The sequence below is a fragment of the Alnus glutinosa genome, chromosome 2 (genome assembly GCF_958979055.1).
Source record: "Alnus glutinosa chromosome 2, dhAlnGlut1.1, whole genome shotgun sequence".
NCBI classification, from domain to species: Eukaryota; Viridiplantae; Streptophyta; class Magnoliopsida; order Fagales; family Betulaceae; genus Alnus; species Alnus glutinosa.
The window spans coordinates 34,043,153-34,065,291 of record NC_084887.1 but is presented as its reverse complement, the minus strand read 5'-3'; the positions used below and the strand labels follow the sequence as shown (position 1 = coordinate 34,065,291).

At 32.9% G+C, this 22,139-nt stretch overlaps 2 protein-coding genes across 9 annotated transcripts; one reads left to right on the top strand and one right to left on the bottom strand.

Moving 5' to 3' along the window:
- Positions 1-441: 441 nt before the first annotated feature.
- On the bottom strand, positions 442-22,139 carry LOC133859668 (uncharacterized). 6 transcript variants are annotated; one of them, XM_062295155.1, is made up of 8 exons: positions 22,033-22,139; positions 21,616-21,759; positions 21,288-21,332; positions 20,907-20,951; positions 20,535-20,579; positions 1,612-1,656; positions 1,270-1,314; positions 442-721 (listed from the first exon to the last, which is right to left on the bottom strand). In XM_062295155.1, the coding sequence occupies exons 1-8, from the start codon at positions 22,124-22,126 to the stop codon at positions 612-614; spliced, it is 573 nt and encodes a 190-aa protein (XP_062151139.1). In that variant the 5' UTR covers positions 22,127-22,139; the 3' UTR covers positions 442-611. The 6 variants fall into 6 exon arrangements, with proteins under 6 accessions (XP_062151139.1, XP_062151143.1, XP_062151144.1 ...); XM_062295156.1 differs by lacking the exons at positions 442-721; positions 1,270-1,314; positions 1,612-1,656 and adding exons at positions 19,293-19,608; positions 20,156-20,200; XM_062295159.1 differs by lacking the exons at positions 20,535-20,579; positions 20,907-20,951; positions 21,288-21,332; positions 21,616-21,759; positions 22,033-22,139 and adding exons at positions 2,005-2,049; positions 2,260-2,412; positions 2,681-2,793.
- LOC133859671 (uncharacterized) lies at positions 6,295-8,573 on the top strand. 3 transcript variants are annotated; one of them, XM_062295165.1, is made up of 5 exons: positions 6,295-6,406; positions 6,671-6,814; positions 7,099-7,143; positions 7,483-7,527; positions 8,268-8,573. In XM_062295165.1, the coding sequence occupies exons 1-5, from the start codon at positions 6,316-6,318 to the stop codon at positions 8,381-8,383; spliced, it is 441 nt and encodes a 146-aa protein (XP_062151149.1). In that variant the 5' UTR covers positions 6,295-6,315; the 3' UTR covers positions 8,384-8,573. The 3 variants fall into 3 exon arrangements, with proteins under 3 accessions (XP_062151149.1, XP_062151148.1, XP_062151150.1); XM_062295164.1 differs by having other exon boundaries at positions 6,665-6,814; XM_062295166.1 differs by lacking the exon at positions 7,483-7,527 and having other exon boundaries at positions 6,665-6,814.

Genomic DNA, 22,139 nt, shown 5'->3' with positions numbered 1-22,139 from the left:
CATTCCATAATTCCATTTTCTACTAGAATTAGGCCGCAACCAGAATGTTTTCTAGCTGCATTCCCATCATTTTCCCTTTATCTAATTATTTTCCTCGTTATATTGGAAAGGATTTTCCCTCTTCCTTGAATTTATAATATCGTTAGAGGCATTAACACATGCAATAAAATCTAGACTATAGATGAAATAGAAGTGAACTAATGAAGATGATCATATTTCGGCCTTCTCGATCTAAAGCATATATGGGTGTGTGTATATATATATATATATATGCAGTCACATGCTTCTTTAACCGATGCATTCATTATTTTCATTATTTGCATGATCATTTGATTATTTTGAAATTCATTTTATAATAGTTTCGAAGATAGTTTGTTATTTAATTTATAAATCTCGCCTTACGATCATAAATATTCCAAGAATGCAAATGAAAGTCCATAATTTAAGAAAACAAAAAGATCGATCGATCTCTTTTTATTGATCACACACATATATATAGCAAACTACATAATTAACGGCCCATTATTCTCAACCGTCCCTGTCGACTGTCGTGGTAATTAATAATTAAGCGTCCACTTGGGCTTAATTCATACTTTGATTACACAACGTAATTAATTATTATTGCAACGTTTGTACTTGGGATCACACTTGTGCTTCGGCTGGGGGCAACGTGTGTAGGGGCCTTTAGGATCACACTTTGTTATTGGTTGATCACCAGTACCTGCAATATCGATGATAAATAGATAATTAGCTCTTGCTTAATTGCCATAATAATTGTCAACTTCTTTTCCGAGATTATAATCAATTAATTAAGTAGCATGAAAGCCATGCAGCTAGCTAGCAACTGATTTATAATTCGGATCGTTATGATCATTTTCGGTTTTGCTAGTACTTGCATAGTTGATAACTAGATAATTAGTTCAACATAAATTTATTTCAAACTAGGTTAAAGAAATTTTATCCATTTCATGTGTTTCTTACCGTATGAGAAATACATATTTTTTTAATTAACATAATTTTTATTATTATTATATATAACTATTAAAAGAACATGTACAAGCTTCTTATATTCTCAAGATCAGACACATGACTGTTTTATAGATTGACTAGGTTGAAGGAAATTCCTCCAACCCAGTTTGGAGGAAATTTATGTCCTTTCACCGATTTAGTTTGGAATTGAAGAAATTTTTGTAATATAAACATTCTAATTGTTTAAATTACTTTGTGAGTGATGGCATCATCAATCAAGAAAATAATAATTGTTTTTACCTGGTTTTACTGCTGGATTGTTGGGATTCCCGAATGAGCCAGTACCTGCATCGTCGATATATAACTAGATAATTAGCTCATGAAGTTCACATGGCATAATTTTTTTTCGAACTAAGTTAAAGTAGTTTCATATATTTCATGTGTCTCTTAGCGTGTATGTGAAAATTAAGCACATGATTTTTTTAATTAATATGTATGTATGTGAGAAACACATAATTTTTTTAATATAACTATTAAAAGATCGAGACACGTCACAGTTATATAAATTGAGGAAATTTCTATTCTATAAACATTATAATACATGTTTAAAAAATAAATAAAAGAACCTTTGCTTTGTTTTACCTGGTTTTACTGCTGGATTGTTGGGATTCCTGGATGAGCCAGTACCTGCATCGTCGATAATTAACTAGATAATTAGCTCATGAAGTTCACAAGTCATAATTTTTTTTTTTCCGAATTGGGTTAAAGTAGCTAGTTTCATCTATTTCATTTGTCTCTCTTAGCATGCATGTGAGAATTAAACACATGATTTTTTTAATTAACATGTATGTGAGAAACACATAATTTTTTTTAATATAACTATTAAAAGAGACACATCACAGACTCACAGTTATATAATCTGAGGAAATTTCTATTCGATAAACATTAAAATATATGTTTAAATTACTTTGTGAGTCACCACATCAATCAATCAAGATTTAAAAAATAAATAAAAGAACATTTGCTTTGTTTTACCTGGTTTTACTGCTGGATTGCTGGGTTTTCCAGATGAGCCAGTACCTGCATCTCAATAATTAGATAATTAGCTCATGAGTAATCAAGTTGACACGACGGTGCACACAGCTAGAAGTGTTAAACGAGGATAAAGACATTAATTGTCATCTAAAAATGACAATAATGAGACAGAAAACTAAGGTTATGGCTTCAAAAAAATCATGGAATATTGCTCCAACAAAACATATGGAATTTTAAGATGATTAATTTCCAGACCTGGGCAACGACTGAAGACCCCATTAGAATTACACTTCGGCTCTGGCGGCTTGGTTTGCCCTATGCAACGAGTGTAAGTGGAGCTCTTAGGATCGCACTTTATTGGCATTGCTGGTTTGTTGGAATTTCCGGTTTGGCCATTACCTCCTGCATCTTGATAATTAGGTAATTAACTCTTGCTTGCATGGACGGAATTTAAATTTTTATATTGACAGGTAAAAATATGAATGAAAAATAATCTTTCACAAAGGGAAACTAATTTGCGAAAATTAATTTTAAAATTATAATTAGAATAAATAAGCGCGCAATTTGTTATATAGACACGTGCATGGCATGTAGATGGACATGAGTGATGAATATATATAAAAGGAAGCAAATAAAATCAGAAAATTATATATGATTGGTACTTGGGAGCTCTCACCAGTACTCTCAGCCAATTCTCGAGCGAGAATCGAAGAGGGCGAGAAAAGAAGGGAAGCAAAGAGAATGCAAATAATAAGGATGGTCTTCATGTTGGGTGTATTGAATATTGTGTTCACCATTTCCCTCCTATTTATAGTCGATGAATTTGTGCTTGGCCGTGACACGTGTGTACGTAAGTGTTTGTCGGGGATGGTATTTTGGTCATTTGGTATTAAAAGCAAATTTTAGTGGTATTAAAAGCAAAAGTCTAGTGGACGACTCCAAGTCTCAAAGTTGAAAATGATGAAATAAAGCAAATTAAGAAAGAAATGGTTAGAATAAGGAAGGTTCATGGGAAGGGACCCATTAATTATTTTACTAGGCTTTTGTCATTGGCTATTGGCATTATCATTAATTATCCGATCGGTGTAATCACGGCGATGACAGTGAAGATATGCAAATGAACAAAAATTATACAAACTTGTTTAATAAGTTTATTAGTGTTTTAAAATATGTGATTTTTAATGGATTTTAAGGATATTAACTTTCCGTTTGTTTTTTTTTTTTTTTTTTATATGTATAACCTTTTTTCTTCTAACCTAATTTCTTTATCACAAATAAACATGAATTTTAAGGATATTAACTTTCTGCATTTTCTTTGTTTCCATTCTTTTCTTGGCTGTTTCAATTATAGCTCGATGATTGCTTCAATTATATTTCGATGTAAAATGATTTCATCCTAAAATATTAATTTTTAGGAAATACTGATTATTTTCCGGTGGTTTATTTGCAAACCTGAAATTCTGAAAATGGTCTGGAAGAGATTTTCAAGTGTTTGGTTAGAACCAGAAAATGCTATAAAAACATCACCATAAATCACTACCACCATTACCCCACTCACCCAAAATCGACATACGTACACAGCAAAATCACCGATCAAAACCAAAAGAAGGAATTCGAAGCTAGGCATTGAATTCTCCAATTGCCCAATGTATACTAGCCCAAAAATCTACTTTGCAAGAATTACATACGTTAAATCTATTTAATTTGCAAAACTGAACTTCTTTGAGCGCTAAGGATGGCATGAGAAAATCAATTTGAGCAGATTCGGAACAGCGCAAGGCCTCCCAAGCACGGCCATGGACACGTTAGGATTGGTGATCAAGTACGCCCGTGCCCTTGCCAACTCTGCCTGGGTCCAGCACATTGTGCATGGTTCTTGGGGGCTGGTGGTTCGACCACCCCAATAACCAAAATGGGGTGGCCGATACCAATCCCATTTGGCCTAGGGGTGGTTCGGCCACCCCCAAGGGCTAAACATCTCCTTTTTTTTTTTTCTTTTCTTTTTTTTCTTTCATTCTTCTTCTTCTTTTTCCTTTTTTTTTTTTTTTTCTTTTTTTACTTTAGCCCTCGGGGGTTGTTCATATTAAAAGACTCAGACTTCTTATCTCATATATGAAGAAATTGATTTCTTCAAAACATGTTTTTAAAAAACTTTTCTCAAAACACTTTTAAAAAAAAAACAAAAGTCAATACATTTTCAAAAAAAAAAAAAAAAAAAAAGAAATATTTTGAGAAAAATGTGTTTATTTATTCATGCGGAAGCCGACTTATTGCATTAAATCCAATCACAAACATTAAAGCCATTCTTATTATCTGCATTTTCTTGGTTTCCGTTTTTTTCTTGGCTGCTTCAATTATAGCCCGTAGATTGGCTCAAAGTGGTGGTGAGAGCACAAAGCATGACCACTCAAAGTGGTGAAAGCACAAAGCAGGGCTTACTAAACTTTATTTTGGAATGTGATTCGCTTATAGTTACTCTAACTATTCAATTGCCCGCCATTATTCAAGACTGGAGAATTGCTTCTACTATTTTCGTTATTCATTCCATAATTCCATTTTTTACTAGCTGGACAGCTCGTAAAGTTAACCGAAGTGCAAACTTTTGTGCATGCGCCCCTCATGTGGCAAATCAGGCAACAACCTGCAAAATGTTTTCTGACTGCATTCTCATCATTTTCTCTTTATCTAATTCATTTAATTTCCTCCTTGTATTGAAAAAGATTTTCCCTCTTCCTTGAATTTATAGTATTGTTAGAGGTATTAACACATGCAATAAAATCTAAACTATATATGAAATAGAAGTACGTAAAATGAAGAGAATCATATTCGGCCTTCTCGATCTAAAGCATATATATATATATATATATATATATATATATATATATATATATATATATATGCTGTCACATGCCATGGACGCATTAGGATCAGTGTTCAAGTACGCCCACGCCCTTGCCGACTCTGCCTGGGTCTAGCACAGTGTGGTTGGCCGACAGTGATACCGACCTCAACGACTGGCTAGAGCGCATAGGCTGTCATGCTGGTTTGCTTGGAGTGGCGGAAAATATTTTACGAATATGAAACGCATCATACGCCTGGCCTCATTAGCCTTGTTTTTCTTAGTTAACGGAAAATATTTTTGGATGGACCATAATTTTCAGCTGCCCCAAACACTTTTAAAGATAAAAAAAATAAATAGCAAAAGTATTTTTCAAAAAAAAGACCACCCTGAAACAAATTGGGAGTTCACATTGTACGGAAAATAATTCCACGTAAATAGTTATTAAAGCATATATATTAGGTAGGATCACGTGTTTAAGTAAGTGGGCCGGGACTAGAAAAGGAAACACGTGAAGTTTGCATATTTGCTTTTGCATGTCTTCACTGACGTTATTGGTGATCACGCCATACATATATATATATATATATATATATATATATATATATATATATATATATATATATATATATATATATACCCAATAACAAAAGCCCAGTAAATCAATTAATTAATGGGTCCCTTCCCATGAACCTTCGATCCTTATCCTAACTAACCATTTCTTTCTTTGCTTTATTTCATGCATGTAACCCCACGTCCGTACATGATCATCAACTTTGAGACTTGGTTCATTCCACAAAATTTGACTGAAAAATTCAATTATTTGGTAATTGGAGTGATAGTCTACTTGAGTGCGTGCCACATGATCAAGATTGATGCATGCTAGATATATTTAATATGTTACTAGAGGAGGAGAATCCTTTTAAGGTGGGTCATTTTGTGTATTCGCATCTGTTAGGTAAATTTTAAACCTGTGCAAAGCATTTCTTCTAGTTACAGGGACTGAGTAATATTTCTATTTCACCGACAAATTGACCCAATCGAAAGAATTATTTGCACCAAAAAAAAAATTCAAACCTCAAAACAAAATGCTACAAGACTAAAGTCCTTTTCAATTCAGCCAACCCCTCTGGGTTAGCATATGTAGTGATAATAACTAGGTTACAATCAATTGATTTTCTAGTCAATTGGTAGGCCCTCTTTCTCTCCTTTATGTACGTTTAATATATATTTAAAAAAAAAAAAAATTGCTTTTTCTACCAATTAAAGGTAACTTTTGCTTCTTTTTTTTTTTTTTTTTTTTGAAAGGAACTTTTGCTTTTAATACCACTAAAATATGCTTTAATTTAATACCAAATGACCAAAATACCATCCCCAACAAACAATTACGTACACACGTGTCACGGCCAAGCGCAAATTCATCGACTATAAATAGGAGGGAAATGGTGAACACAATATTCAATACACCCAACATGAAGACCATCCTTATTATTTGCATTCTCTTTGCTTCCCTTCTTTTCTCGCCCTCTTCGATTCTCGCTCGAGAATTGGCTGAGAGTACTGGTGAGAGCTACCAACCATATATAAATTTTTTTTTTTTATTTTCTTCCTTTTATATTCATCGCTCATGTCCATCTGCATGCCATGCACGTGTCTATATAACAAATTGCGCGCTTATTTATTCTAATTATATTTTTAAAATGAATTTTTGCAAAGTGGGTTTCCATTGTGAAAAATTATTTTTCATTCATGTTTTTACTCGTCAATAAAAAAATTTAAATTCCATCCATGGAAGCAAGAGCTAATTATGTAATTATCAAGATGCAGGAGGTAATGGCCAAACCGGGAATCCCAACAAACCAGCAATCAAGGAGTGTGGTCCTCCTGAGAGCCCGGCTTACAGTAAGTGCATAGCAAAATCTAAGCAGAAGCCGAAGTGTAATCCTAAAGACCCCTACACTCGTTGCACAGGTCTGGGAATTAATCATCTTAAAATCCCATATATTTTGTTGGAGCAATATTCCATGATTTTTTTGAAGTGATTACCGAAGTTTCTCAATCAAGAAATCTTAGAAATGAATTTCTATGATCAGTACTTTTCTGTCGTATATATCAAGATGACAATTAATTAATCTCATTATTGTCATTTTTAGATGACAATTAATGTCTTTATCCTCGTTTAACAATTCTAGCTGTGTGCACCGTCATGTCAACTTGATTACTCATAAACTAATTATCTAGTTATTGAGATGCAGGTACTGGCACATCTGGAACACCCAACAATCCAGCAGTAAAACCAGGTAAAACAAAGCAAATGTTCTTTTATTTATTTTTTAAATCTTGATTGATTGATGTGGTGACTCACAAATTAATTTAAACATACATTATAATGTTTATCGAATAAAAATTTCCTCAGTTTATATAACTGTGATGTGCCGGCCTCTTTTAATAGTTATATTAAAAAAATTTATGTGTTTCTCACATACGTGTTAATTAAAAAAAAATTCATGTGCTTAATTCTTACATGCACACTAAGAGAGACAAATGAAATAGATGAAACTAGCTACTTTAACCCAATTTGAAAAAAAATTATGACGTGTGAACTTCATGAGCTAATTATCTAGTTATCGACGATGTAGGTATCGGCTCATCTGGGAATCCCAATAATCCAGCTGTAAAACCAGGTAAAAACAATTATTATTTTCTTGATTGATGATGCAGTCGATCACTTACAAAGTAATTTAAATAGTTATAATGTTTATATGACATAAATTTCTTTCAAATTGAATTGGAGGAAGGACATAAATTTCTTCCAACCTGATATAAATTTCTTCCAAACTGGATTGGAGGAATTTCTTTCAACTTACTCAATCTATAAAACTGTCATGTGTCTCTTGAGAATATAAGAAGCATGCACATGCTCTTTTATTAGTTACATATAATTAAAAAAAAAAATTATGTATTTCCCACATGTTAGGAGATACATGGAATGGATGAAATTTCTTCAACCCAGTTTGAAATAAATTTATTTTGAACTAATTATCTAGTTATCAACGATCGATGTAGGTACTGGCAAAATTGGAAATCCTAAGATTGATGCGGTCACACTCACAAAGTAATTTAAATTGACAATTATAATGTTTATATGTGTGTATAAAACTAATTTACTAAACTTAGAATCAGATTCAGAAACACACGTACGTACACACCTATATATGCTTAGAAAAATATACGATAATGTCTTCGGCAATTATTTTAATTATGAAATAAACTGCGTTAAATTTGTAATCCGAATTATAAATCAGTGGCTAGCTGCATGGCTTTCATGCATGCTACTTAATTAATTATAATCTTGGAAAAGAACTTGACAATTCGTATGACAATTAATCAAGAGCTAATTATCTATTTATCATCGATATTGCAGGTACAGGTCAACCCATATTTAATGATCGTCCCAAAGGTCCAATAACCAAGCCGAACCCGAAGCACAAGTGTGATCCCTCGACCACGTACGGTCGTTGCCCACCTCAAGACCCATGAATAAGCCATAATTAATTATGTTGTGTAATCAAAGTATGAATTAAGCCCAAGTCGGACGCTCAATTATTAATTAATTACCACGACAGCCGACAGGAACGGTTGAGAATAATGGGCTGTTAATTATGTAGTTTGCTATATGTGTGTGTGTGTGATAAATAAAAAGAGATCGATCGATCTGTTTGTTTTCTTATATTATGGACTTTCATTTAATTTGCATTCTTGGAATATTTATGATCATAGGACGTACGGTAGCATGTAGCTTTGAGTTGTAGGAATTATTTGAGATTTATAAAATAACAAACTGTCTTTAAAACTATATATTATAAAATGAATTTCAAAATAAAACATCAAATGATGATCATGCAAATAATGAATGCATCGGTTAAAATTAAAAGCATGTGACTGCATTATAGATAATAGGTTCATTTCATGCATGCAATGAAAGATAAATCCCTAAAATTCAAATAAAGAAAAAAAAAATAGAGGGAGGGGGTCAAACAAACTTCTTATATTTAAAAATGACATATATATATATTACATTCAACATATATTTAAAGCTAAACAAAACAAAATCCCACAGTGAAATAGGATTTTCGGGATAACGAATAAGCAATTTTGGATAAATTCAAGCAACTCTATTTAAATTTAAGAAATATTTTCCTGAGAATTTGCCCCTAACTGGATCAAGATACCTTGTAAAAACCCGCACTATAGTAGGATTAAGAACACCCTAATTAGTGCCTACGTTTATAGTAGAGTTGGATTAGTTAGAAATCTCACAATGGGAGAAAATGAGATTTTAAATACGTAGAAAAGATTTCCTGTGAAAACCATCCAAACGTAAGGTAACATGCGGAAAAATAGGAAAGATGTTCGAATGATCCGAAGGTCATCCTTCAGCTAAAACATTCGAACGATCTGGAGATTGTCCGAACGGTGATAGTCTACATGCATGTGAATTAGATGAAGCAAAGTTTGCATAGACGTGAGGGAGGGCCTATAAATTCCCTAAGCTAAACCCTAGCTAAACGCCATTTCTAATTGTTTTGCAGCCTCCTAAACCCTAGAGAGAGAGAGAGAGAAGAAAAAAAAAAAAAAAAAAGGTAATGAATGAATTTTTTGAAGGATTTCTTGCCTTAAAGGATCAAAGCCTTGTACTACCTTAGTTTTATTAGGAGTTTAAGTGTTATTTATAGGTGTGATGTGATTATCACTACAAAATAATAATAATTTTTAGTGATGGACATTTAGTGACATGTCAGGAGGTCTGACATGTTAGTAAATGTTAATGACATGCCATTAGTGACGTGTTTTCCACGTCACTAATCCGGTCGTCAGTAAATGGGATTTAGTGGCGTGCCAAAGTTGGCACATCACTAATCAATACAAGTGAGTGTGTTGATACAAAGTAAGATTATGGTTTTTTTTTTTTTTTTTTTTTTTTTTTTTTTTTTATGATGAAAAGAAGTAACTGCTTTAGGGTTAGAAAGTTTGGATTTTGACTCGAGTATATGTCTAGAACGTTTCGAACTTATGAAAGAAAATAACTTTTAACTCTTAGATGTGTTGTTGTGAGTATCATTGTTACTTTTGAAATGTTGGAGGTGAAAACTTTGGTTTTTGTAAGAAACATCTATTTTTAAGATAAAGTTTGAGACTTCATTGTTTGAGCTTCGTTTTAAGCTGTGATTAGTGTCTAGGTTAGTGAAAAGAAGTTTCTTCCCGACAATGTATGACCGTCGTAACGGTGAGACCGTCCCAATAGTCATTGTGTCGTTCAACCATCGACAAAATACTAAAATTGTGAAGCCCACAAAGTCTTAACAATTAAATAGCCTTGAAGGGTCACTGTGCACCCCCACTCATTTAAAAGGTCAATGATCCAAGGGTTACAACTACTGATCTAATATATTAAGATTGGGTGGTTCACATATAGACTCTAATTAAATAGCCCAGTGCAGGTAAAAATGTTAAAGCACCGGTGCCCAACTGCCCATCATCGCATCTACAACTGGGTTGGGAATCCATTAATTTTCAAGTACCCATCACTAAGCCTTTTAATTTGTACATTTTTTTCTTTTTTTCTCAAATAAAAGATCGTTTTTTTGTTCCAGCCAAGTAAAGGAAATTAATGTTTGTTCTTTGTACCACTCAAATTTGGTCGGTTCTAAGAATGGTATTAAAAGATTAAAAAATCTGCTCCCAACAAGAGCGGAGCCAACTTTTACAAATTGAGAGGACCAAATTGAAAGAAAGAAAAAATAAAAAATTGGGAGTTAAAACTAAAAAATAATAAAATAATAAAATTAAGAGTAAATTTTATTTTATTTTTTTAGATTTTTTTTTTGAACACCTTAGGCCCTTGGGAGCTCAGCTCCCCGAGACCTAAGAGCATTCACAACAATTTCTTTTCTTTTTCCAACCATTTTTCATATGTCTAAGAACAAAATCACTTTTTATTTCCCAATAAAAAAAAAAAATTTGTAGCAACTTTCTTTTACTTTTCTTTATATCAATTAGTTTTTTTTTTTAATTTTTTTTTTATTTATTTATGATTTTTTATTCTTTTCTTTTCTTTCTTTTTTTTTTTTTTTTTTTCTTCTCCCACAAGATGCATAGTCCACACCCATGGAATCGTCTGTCCCGACTTGAAAAACAGCCTCTCTGACCTCAACCCACGAATCAATGTCTCGACCGGATCCACTCCCGAGTCTTCCGAGGTCGTTGAGAAGCTGGCCGACTCGGTTATCTTTACCGCGTCAATGGCAGGGTCTAAGTACGTAGATTGAGTTCATGGTCTTGTAAATGTCATTGCTGGTTCGGAAAGAGAGGATTCTGGGTTGCTTGCAAGAAGGCCATGGCCACGAAGACGTTGCCTCTGTGCTTTTGAAAATAAAGGGGAGCTTCATTTTCTTTGCCCATGTCTGGTTTTTCCTTGTGGGTTCTGATGAGATTAGGAAAAGAGGAGCAGAGATGAGAGATGGCGATCAGAGAGAGAGTAGCAGTGATGGCAGAGAGAGGAATGACAGATGCGGACTGCGGAGAGAGGAGAGGGGTCAAACTTTTTTTTATTAAACAATTGAATAGGAAAGGAAGAGTACTTCCCATTTTATTTTATTTTTTTTGAATAGCTTCCCTATGCAGTAGGAAGTATTGTTGACTTCCAAGGATAAAAAATTTTAGAAAAGTGACTATAAGATAGTTTTTATGACTTTTTAATTTTTTTAAAAAAAAATTTAAGGAATAGGACCCTATAAGGAAACTGCATAATACTTGAATCGATCAACTATAAATAGGAGGGAAATGGTGAACATGCACAAGATTCAAGACACCCAACATGAAGACCATTAATCTTTTTATTTGCATTCTCTTGCCTTCCATTATTTTCTCTCCCTCTTCAATTAACGCTCGAGAATTGGCTGGTCTGAGTGGTAGGACCACAAATTTCTACTTTTATTTGCTTCCTTTTTATATTGATCATCTCTCAACCATAGTACCATGCATCATGCATGCATGCATGTGTCTCTAAACAATATATTTAAAGTCATTCTATATATCATAATTTCTGATCACCTCCTATGATCTTTCTTTAATTTGGCCTGAAAGGTGATCGGAAGAGTTTATAGCATGATGGGTCGACGAAGACAGTACCAAAAGTAGTAGAAGGCGCGCAGCTCTGAACCTTAGTAGCAACAAAATAGTTTCCTTCCAGAGCCTACCAAAAGGAGGTACATCGGGTCCACATTCACCCTGCCAAAGCGTATGTAGAACCTTCCCCTGGCGGGGGCCATTAGATTGTTGTTTGTTTTTTCAATTCCAATTATCAACGGTTGGGTTCCATGTCCGTCCAAAGAGCAATTCCTATTCCTTTCAGAATTTGGACCAATTAACTTTTTGTTTGTATTCCGGTTTATCCAACTATCTTGAATAAGTAGATCAGTGTACGTGCTCCTTAATTTTATTCAACCATGCAGTTCATTCAATACAAGTAAAATTGATCAGTTTTTGCTTGTTTGTGTTCTGTTCTTCGCAAATTCCTCCTGGTGCTACGTCAATTTTGGTATCAAAGCTTAAGGCTCGATCGTTTTCTCAAACAATCGACGATGCATCGACACCAACAACCCACCGATGCCTCCCAAAGAGCCAAAACCCAACTATCGTTTTCATCTCATTGGCCACACGATCCGACACCGTGCCGTCCCTCCCCCAAACAAAACCACCACTTGTGACGACCTATTTTTTTTAAAAAAAAACATACAAACGGATCTTCACAGTGACGCGACTATGTGTCGCTCAGCCAACATAACGTACACGTTCTATAACATGTACCTAATATTCAGAGTTACATTTAACACAGCGAAATATAATAATCAATGTGCAGTGGAACATATATCATAAGCGGAAATACATCTAATAACTAACAAATAATTACAACAAGAGCCATTTACAATTCTATCTATTTAAGGCTTATAAAACATATTACACAAATTACATACTAAAATACAGGCTCATCAACACGTATGCCACGTAGGACACGAGCCATAAATAAAATACCAAAAATGCGGACTACCCATGAGTCCGTAACTCATGATTGTTGCAATGTGCTCCAATCATGCATCTCATACGCTAGGTGAGTCAATATCTATATCCGCAAAACCTGCAACCAAAGCATCAATGTTTGCACGGTTGCGGGGGTCGACGCATCCGCACAGGTGGAATTATGAGCCCACCGTCTTATCATAATTAAATATATACACTAAGACTTCAGAGGTATACTATTCACTGAGTTTTCGCAAAGAACCAACTTTTCATTTTTTAGTCATGCGTACACTATAACAGCCACTAATTTTATAAACTTTTGTTTGAAAACCCTCATAGCTGATATAGCAAACACCGACTAATAAAAAACATTTAAAGCATACTACACAGTTGAGCTTATACGTAGAAGTTCCATTGTTGGAAACAACTACGTACATCATCATCTATTATATTACTTTTGATTTAGTAAGACTTAGAAAAACAATGGCATTTAAATCATGCAGCCATCCGATAGAAATATACATAAGTTTTTTTCCATTGAGACTCTTATACATACTAATATGTCTAGCATAAAACTACTATGTATCATAACGTGAAAACAATTCAATTATTATAAAACAAATGCTATGCATTCTTGTTGTTCGTAATTGTTTGCCAAGGGAATTAAACCCCGGTTTTATTCATTTGCCAAGGGAATTGAACCCCAGTCTTTTTCGTGTGCCAAGGGAATTTAACCCCAGTCTTGTTCGTTTCATGCTCAATGCTCATGCACAAATACTTTAAATTTAAATTTATGGACATGACTTTAACACATGCTTTATTCATAAAACATAAAACAGTTCAACATGTCATTTTCTCAAACAATTTGCAAAACTTAAATTTTCAACTACAGCAGGCATCAAAATATAGCTTAAAATTCCAACCACAGCAGGCAATAAAACACTTCAAATCATATCTCAAAACACCAAACATATTTCATACTCATATCTCAAATCATCTTAAATCACATAAACATTATTGTCATATTTCAACATAATTAAAACTACTCAAAGCATCCAAAACATATGATTAACATATTGTCAGTTCGGTAAGAAAAACACATTATTTGCATTCTTATAAAATACATAAAAAGTAACTTTTCTCAGAGAGTGAAATACTCACATTGGCTGCGCGGATATTAAGCACCAAGTCTCCTAGGCACCACCTTGCAATGCGTCACTGTGAAAATACACATTGTATATTATTTGACATTTCTAACATTAGACCGACATTTAGCTCTTAAATTGCTCAAGAACTAACCCTTGGAAAACCCATAATATTTTAAGGGTTCCAATTACACACTCATAAATCTAAACACTAACTAAACTCAATTAACACTAACCCAAAGTATTTACTTGGGGATAGACATTAAAATCATCATCTAAAATAATTACCTATAACATCAAATATTAATCCCAAATTATATTCATTAATCTATAAATTATTTCCACTACTATTTTCTCAATATTATTAAACCTAAAATTATTTTCATTAATCTTTTTCAATAATTATTAACTTATTGACATAATTCATTAACACATTTAAAATAACATTAACCCATAAGAAAGTCTTAGGGTTAACCTCGCAAATACTATTTAAACTAAATACCCATAATTATTTATTTTTACTAACATTAAAATATAACCCATAAATACTTATTTTTACAAAACCCATAGCTAATTTGTGATTAATCATCACTATAACCACAATTAATCCACAAATTAACAATCTAAGTTTTAAACACTTAAAAACCCTAAATTAATTTGACCCATCAAATTAGAGTTTCCAAACTTAAACCGTAATTTATTTTACTAACCATAACATAATATTTTTATTTAAATACTAATAACACTAACCCATAAGGTTTACTTAGAATTAGGCATAAAAAATCGCAATTAAAATATATAACCCAAGAGTGAGGGTTTGAGGAAACTCACCAAAAATTCCACCAAATGTAAATCCAACACTTGGAAAGTGTTAAGCAAGCTCCTTACAACAAATCTTAAGAACACATAAAATCAAACTCATATATCTTTAGATTTAATATAAAATCTCAAAGATCAAGTGTTTGTGAAAATATCTCAAACCAATCAGTAGAAACGTAAATCGAGCTTCATAGATCACGTTTCTAAAATTAAATTTGAGTTTGGACAGTTGGATCTTCGTAAATCAGTGTTTTAAGGTGAAAAATCAAAGGGACTAAAAAGCCCCTTTGTTCTTCTCGAGTTAGATAGGAAAGAGGCAGTGCCTCTTTCCATAATATAAGGTGCAGTGCGCCTTGTTTCTTCTTCTTTATTTTTCATTTATTTTATTTTATTTTTTATTTTCTTTAATGGCCATGTGGCCATCATGTATTAAATGGCCAAGTGCTCATTTTGTGTGAACGTGGGGCGCAGGTCTACGCTCGATGTTTCCATATATATTTTATTTATTTATTATTTACTTTAGTTTTGACTTTTCTTTTCTATTTTTTTTCTTTTCCTTTTATTTTCTATTTCTATTTCATTTTTTTGTATTTCTTTTGGACTTAAAAATATCACTTATAATTTCTTTTCATGACCACCATTTACAAATTCATAAGATAAAAATAAAACACTTTGTTTTATTTAACCACACTAAATAAATTTAATTTAATTTAATCCTAATAAACTCATTTTATAAATTTTGGTCTTTAAAAATATTCTCTTGTATTTTAAATACACCTAATTAAGTTTAATCAATTATTTATACAAATTTATACTTTATTTATTAAATAATGTCCCGAACATTACACCACTGAACCGTTTCGCACCTGTCGTCGACTATCTATCAAGTGAGTCTCTGTTTGCAAGTTTTATTTCTAGGCCAAAGGCAGGTTTCAATCATAAGAACTTTCACTTTGTTCAAAAATGTCAAACGTTAGAACTGTAAACAGCTGACCAATTCCCACTAGGCAGGTCCAAACTACGACGATGTCTGGTTGGACCTTTGCCAAATGTGACTCATTCTTAATTTCTTGTATTGAAAGTGGAACTTAGGTTCGGAAGGGAACACAGTTGTTTAGGCAGTGACTTTGAATTCGTTTAAGATTAGAGTCATTTAAGAATTTGCAAACCTGATGCATTATATTTTATCCATGCTGTTAAAAAGTTTCAAGTATCTTGGATAACATTGTCTTGTACTGGGTTGAAATCTCTTTATGCATGCTTGAGTACTTGAGGTAGTTGACCTAGCTCATTAATCTTTGGAAGACACATCCAATGGTGAGGCTTTTTGTGGAACAAATGTTATTCTGGATATGCAGATTTTGGATCAGATTCACTCTCTAGGGTCTGGTATGAAGATGCTGAATGCAATTGTTTTATCTTCTTCTTTTCCTTATCTCTCTCTTTTTTTCTTTTCTTTTAAGTAGGTAGTGGGTTTATCCCGACTATCTTCCAATTGAAAGGTGATGAACATGAAAATAATCTATCATTAATTAGCACTGAACTTGTATCAATTTTCAGGAAAGATCTTTTTGGCTTTAAATGTTGGCCTAAACTGTTGAAACCATTTCTTAAAACTATGATTGAAGATACGAAATGGTTTGGTTTTTTTTTACTTTGATGCTGGCATCATTCTTCATTGCCTATGTTGTAACATACTTGGTTAAATTCCCAGGATTCTCTTCTTTGGACTTCTTGGTGTAACATACTTCTTCCTTGCTCCCCTAAAATTTATGTCGTTTCTCTTGGTTTACTATTGTGTGGGATACATCATCTACCGCGTGCAACCGGGTTACGAGAATGCCTTCCTCTTTATGGCCTCGTTTAATAACCCCCCTCCCTTCCCCTTCCCTCTCCTTATAGGGAGAATTTTTTTGTTGAGTGAAAGTAAAAAGCGATTGATGTAATATAAAGCAGAAAGAATTTATATAGAAAAGTAAAAACATTTTGTATTGTAGTGGGTTTTTTTTATTTAAATAATAATAAAAAATTGTTGATGTGATATAAGAATGTTTTGAAGTTGATGTTTTTTTTTTTGAGGTAAAAATAAGGGGAGAGGGTTATTAAACGTACAGGGCTATATCTTCGAGTTATTCTTTCACTTATGAGCTTCATCCACCCATCATCTTCTCTTATTTACTTATCACTCAAAAAAGAGAGGCTCCATCTTTCATAAGATAAGGAAGAAAAGAAAAAATAAGTTTTTTACATGCATGCAGCTTTCACTTTTGAGCTTCACCCACCATTTCAAAGTTCCAAATTCAAAATTGTATAACATAAGAATATTGGTGCAAAGGGTTAATCACTTTTTGTGTGTGTGTGAGAGAGAGAGAGAGAGAGAGCTATTATTTGTTAGCTATGAGGATAAGAACAATTGGAATTAATGAACAATTAAGACTTGTATGGGATCCATATGGAATTGTCACCATTTAAAAATGATGTTTTTTCTGCAAATTAAATGATTTTCTAGATGTTGTAGATTCCTTTCATTGCCCTCTGTACTTCCCCTAATCTTCACCTTGTACACGATTCTCAGTTCTTTGATGCTGGTGTACGTAGTTGCACCCTATTAATTCATCATCACCCTCACTAAATTTTAATCACTTTTGCTGCTTAATGTCTTATAGAACATATAACAACAAATCACATTTTCATTAGCCCTTTTGTCTGTTTCGGACACTAGCACCCATCTTTTATTCATAAATGTTTTACAATTTGTTTCTTAGTAGTAATAATATTGCCAGAAATATTTATGGCCTAAGTTAGTGAAGCAGGCAGAACTGCAGCTATTCCGTATGAGATTGACCTTAAATCTCATGAGAACAAGTTAAAAACAGTAGAGTATTTTTACACTAGTATATTATCAAGTTATATGTTTCTTTATGGCCCTTAAATCTTGTTTATTCTCTCAACTCTTCTTTTCTAGTTTTTTTTTCTTTGCAAATATTTTTATTGTGCATTCTTTTGATGCCTCACCAGAAATGGCCGAAAATGGTGTGTTGTGCACTGTTTGGTAAACAAAGATAGAGAGGACTTGAATGATCCTGCTACTATGACCGAATTTTATGAAAAAATTAGTCACTGCATATAGGGAGCCAACCCTAATGTCAATGCAATACCCTAGAAGCACTGATGGGCGCAACTCTCCCCTTCTTCATGCTGCTGAAGTCTGAAGTCTAAATGTTTGTCTTATGGTATCACTGCATTATATTTGTTCAGATTGTTCTGAGGAGACCATCGTTGTTTTGGTTGTGGGGATTCTCATTACATTACTTCGTTGGAAAATTACTCCACATATATGTACTTTTAGCCTATTTCTGCTTTTCTTTTGGAAAATATGATACGTGAAGAAAAAACATATTTGAAGACTTGGGCTCCTTATCTCATATGTGAAGAAATTAGCGGCCAATCTAAACAAGTATATGACGATCCTAATTTGCAATTTTTTACATTGCCCATGTTTGTTAAACGTTCAAAACATGTTTTTAAAGAACTTTTGTCAAAACACTTTTTAAAAAACAAAATGCGATACATTTTCAAAAAACTTTCTAAAAAGAAAAATGTGTTTATTTTTTTGTGTGGAGGCTAACTTATTGCATTAAATCCAATCATCAACATGAAAGCCATTCTTATTATCTGCATTTTCTTGGTTTCTGTTCTTTTCTTGACTGCTTCAATTATAGCTCGTGGATTGGCTCAAAGTGGGGAAAGCACAAAGCAGGACCACTCAAAGTGGTAAAAGCACAAAGCAGAGCTTACTTAACTTTATTTTGGAATGTGATTCGCTTATAGTTACTCTAACTCTTCAATTGTCCGCCATTATTCAAGACTGGATAATTGCTTTTACTATTTTCGTTATTTATTCCATAATTCCATTTTCTACTAGCTGGACAGCTCATAAAGCTAACCAATTAAAGTGTAAATTTTTGTACCCATCATGTGGCAAATCGGACCGCACCAGAATGTTTTCAGGCTGCATTCCCAACGTTTCTCATTTATCTAATTCTTTTCCACCCTATATTGGAAAAGATTTTCCCTCTTCCTTGAATTTATAGTATCGTTAGAGCTAGGTATGCATTAACACATGCAATAAAATTTAGACTATAGGTGAAATATAAGTGAATTAATTAATGAAGAGGATCATATTTGGCCTTCTCCATCTAAAGCATATATATGCAATCACATGCTTTTTTAATCGATGCATTCAATATTTGCATGATCATTTGATTATTTTGAAATTCATTTTATAATAGTTTCAAAGAAAGTTTATTATTTTATAAATCTCAAATAATTCCTACTACTCAAAGCTGCTACCGTACGTCTTATGATCACAAATATTCCAAGAATGCAAATGAAAGTCCATAATATAAGAAAACAAATAGATTGATCGATCTATTTTTATTGATCACACACATATATAGCAAACTACATAATTAACTGCCCATTATTCTCAACCGTTCCTGTCGGCTGTTGTGGTAATTAATAATTAAGCGTCCCACTTGGGCTTAATTCATACTTTGATTACACAACGTAATTAATTATGGCTTATTCATGGGTTTTGAGGTGGGCAACGGTTGTACTTGGGATCACACTTGGGCTTCGGCTGGCAACGTGTGTAGGGGCCTTTAGGATCACACTTTGTTATTGGACCTTTGGGATCCTTAAATGGTTGATCACCAGGACCTGAAATATCGATGATAAATGGATAATTAGCTCTTGCTTAATTGCCATACTAATTGTCAACTTCTTTTCCGAGATTATAATCAATTAATTAAGTAGCATGAAAGCCATGCAGCTAGCTAGCCACTGATTTATAATTCGGATTGTTATGATCATTTCTGGTTTTGCTGGTACCTACATCGTTGATCACTAGATAATTAGTTCAACATAAATTTATTTCAAATTGGGTTAAAGAAATTTTATCCATTCCATGTGTCTCTCTTACCGTGTGAAAAATACGTGATTTTTTTAATTAACATAATTTTTTATTATTATTATATATTACTATTAAAAGAGCATGTGCATGCTTCTTATATTCTCAAGATCAGACACATAACAGTTTTATAGATCGACTATGTTGAAGGAAATTCCTCTAACCTAGTTTGGAGGAAATTTATGTTCTTCTTCCAATTCAGTTTGGAAGAAATTTCTGTCATATAAACATTATAACTGTTTAAATTACTTTGTGAGTGACGACATCATCAATCAAGAAAATAATAATTGTTTTTACCTGGTTTTATTGCTGGATTCTTGGGATTTCCTGATGAGCCAGTACCTGCATTGTCGATAACAAGATAATTAACTTATGAAGTTCACACGACATAATTTTTTTTCAAACTAAGTTAAAGTAGTTTCATATATTTCATGTGTCTTTTAGCATGCATGTGAGAATTAAGCACATGATTTTTTTTAATTAACATGTACCTATGTGAGAAACATATAATTTTTTTAATAAAACTATTAAAAGAGCTAGACACATGATAGTTATATAAACTGAGGAAATTTCTATTCTATAATCATTATAATATCTGTTTAAATTACTTTGTGAGTCACCACATCAATCAATCAAGATTTAAAAAATAAATAAAAGAACATCTGCTTTGTTTTACCAGGTTTTACTGCTGGATTGTTGGAATTCCCGGATGAGCCAGTACCTGCATCATCGATAACTAGATAATTAGCTCATGAAATTCACACGTCATAATTTTTTTTCAAACTGGGTTAAAGTAGTTTCATCTATTTCATTTGTATCTCTTAGCGTGCATGTGAGAATTAAGCACATGATTTTTTTAATTAACATGTATGTGAGAAACACATAAATTTTTTAATATAACTATTAAAAGAGACACATGGCAGTTATATAAACTGAGAAAATTTCTATTCTATAAACATTATAATGTGTTTAAATTATACTTTGTGAGTCACCACATCAATCAATCAAGATTTAAAAAATAAATAAAAGAACCTTTGCTTTGTTTTACCTGGTTTTACTGCTGGATTGTTGGGATTCCCGGATGAGCCAGTACCTACATCGTCGATAATTAGATAATTAGCTCATGAAGTTCACAGGTCATAATTTTTTTTCAAATTGGGTTAAAGTAGCTAGTTTCATCTATTTCATTTGTCTCTCTTAGTGTGCATGTGAGAATTAAGCACATGATTTTTTTTAATTAACATGTATGTGAGAAACACATACATTTTTTTTTTAATGTAACTATTAAAAGAGGCACATCGCAGTTATATAAACTGAGAAAAATTTTGTTCGATAAACATTATAATATATGTTTAAATTACTTTGTGAGTCACCACATCAATCAATCAAGATTTAAAAAATAAATAAATAAACATTTGCTTTGTTTTACCTGGTTTTACTGTTGGATTGTTGGGTGTTCCAGATGAGCCAGTACCTGCATCTCGGTAACTAGATAATTAGCTCATGAGTAATCAAGTTGACACGATGGTGCACACAGCTAGAATTGTTAAACAAGGATAAAGACATTAATTGTCATCTAAAAATGACAATAATGAGATTAATTAATTGCCATCTTGATATATACGACAGAAAACTGATCATAGTAATTCATTTCTAAGATTTCTTGATCGAGAAAGTAAGGTTATCGCTTCAAAAAATAATCATGGAATATTGCTCCAACAAAACATATGGGATTTTAAGATGATTAATTTCCAGACCTGGGCAACGAGTGTAGGCCCCATAGGAATTACACTTCGGCTCTGGCTTGGTTTGTCCTATGCAACGACTGTAAGTCGAGCTCTTAGGATCGCACTTTATTGGCATTACTGGTTTGTTGGGATTTCCGGCTTGGCCATTACCTCCTGCAGTCCTGATAATTAGATAATTAACTCTTCCTTGCATGGACGGAATTTAAATTTTTATTTTGACAGGTAAAAACATGAATGAAAAATAATCTTTCACAAAGGAAAACTACTTTGCGAAAATTCATTTTAAAATTATAATTAGAATAAATATTAAGCGCTCAATTTGTTATATAGACACGTGCATGCATGGCATGCAGATGGACATGAGTGATGAATATAAAAGGAAGCAAATAAAAAAAAAAAAATTTATCTATGGTTGGTAGCTCTCACCAGTACTACTCTCAGCCAATTCTCGAGCGAGAATCGAAGAGGGCGAGAAAAGAAGGGAAGCAAAGAGAATGCAAATAATAAGGATAGTCTTCATGTTGGGTGTATTG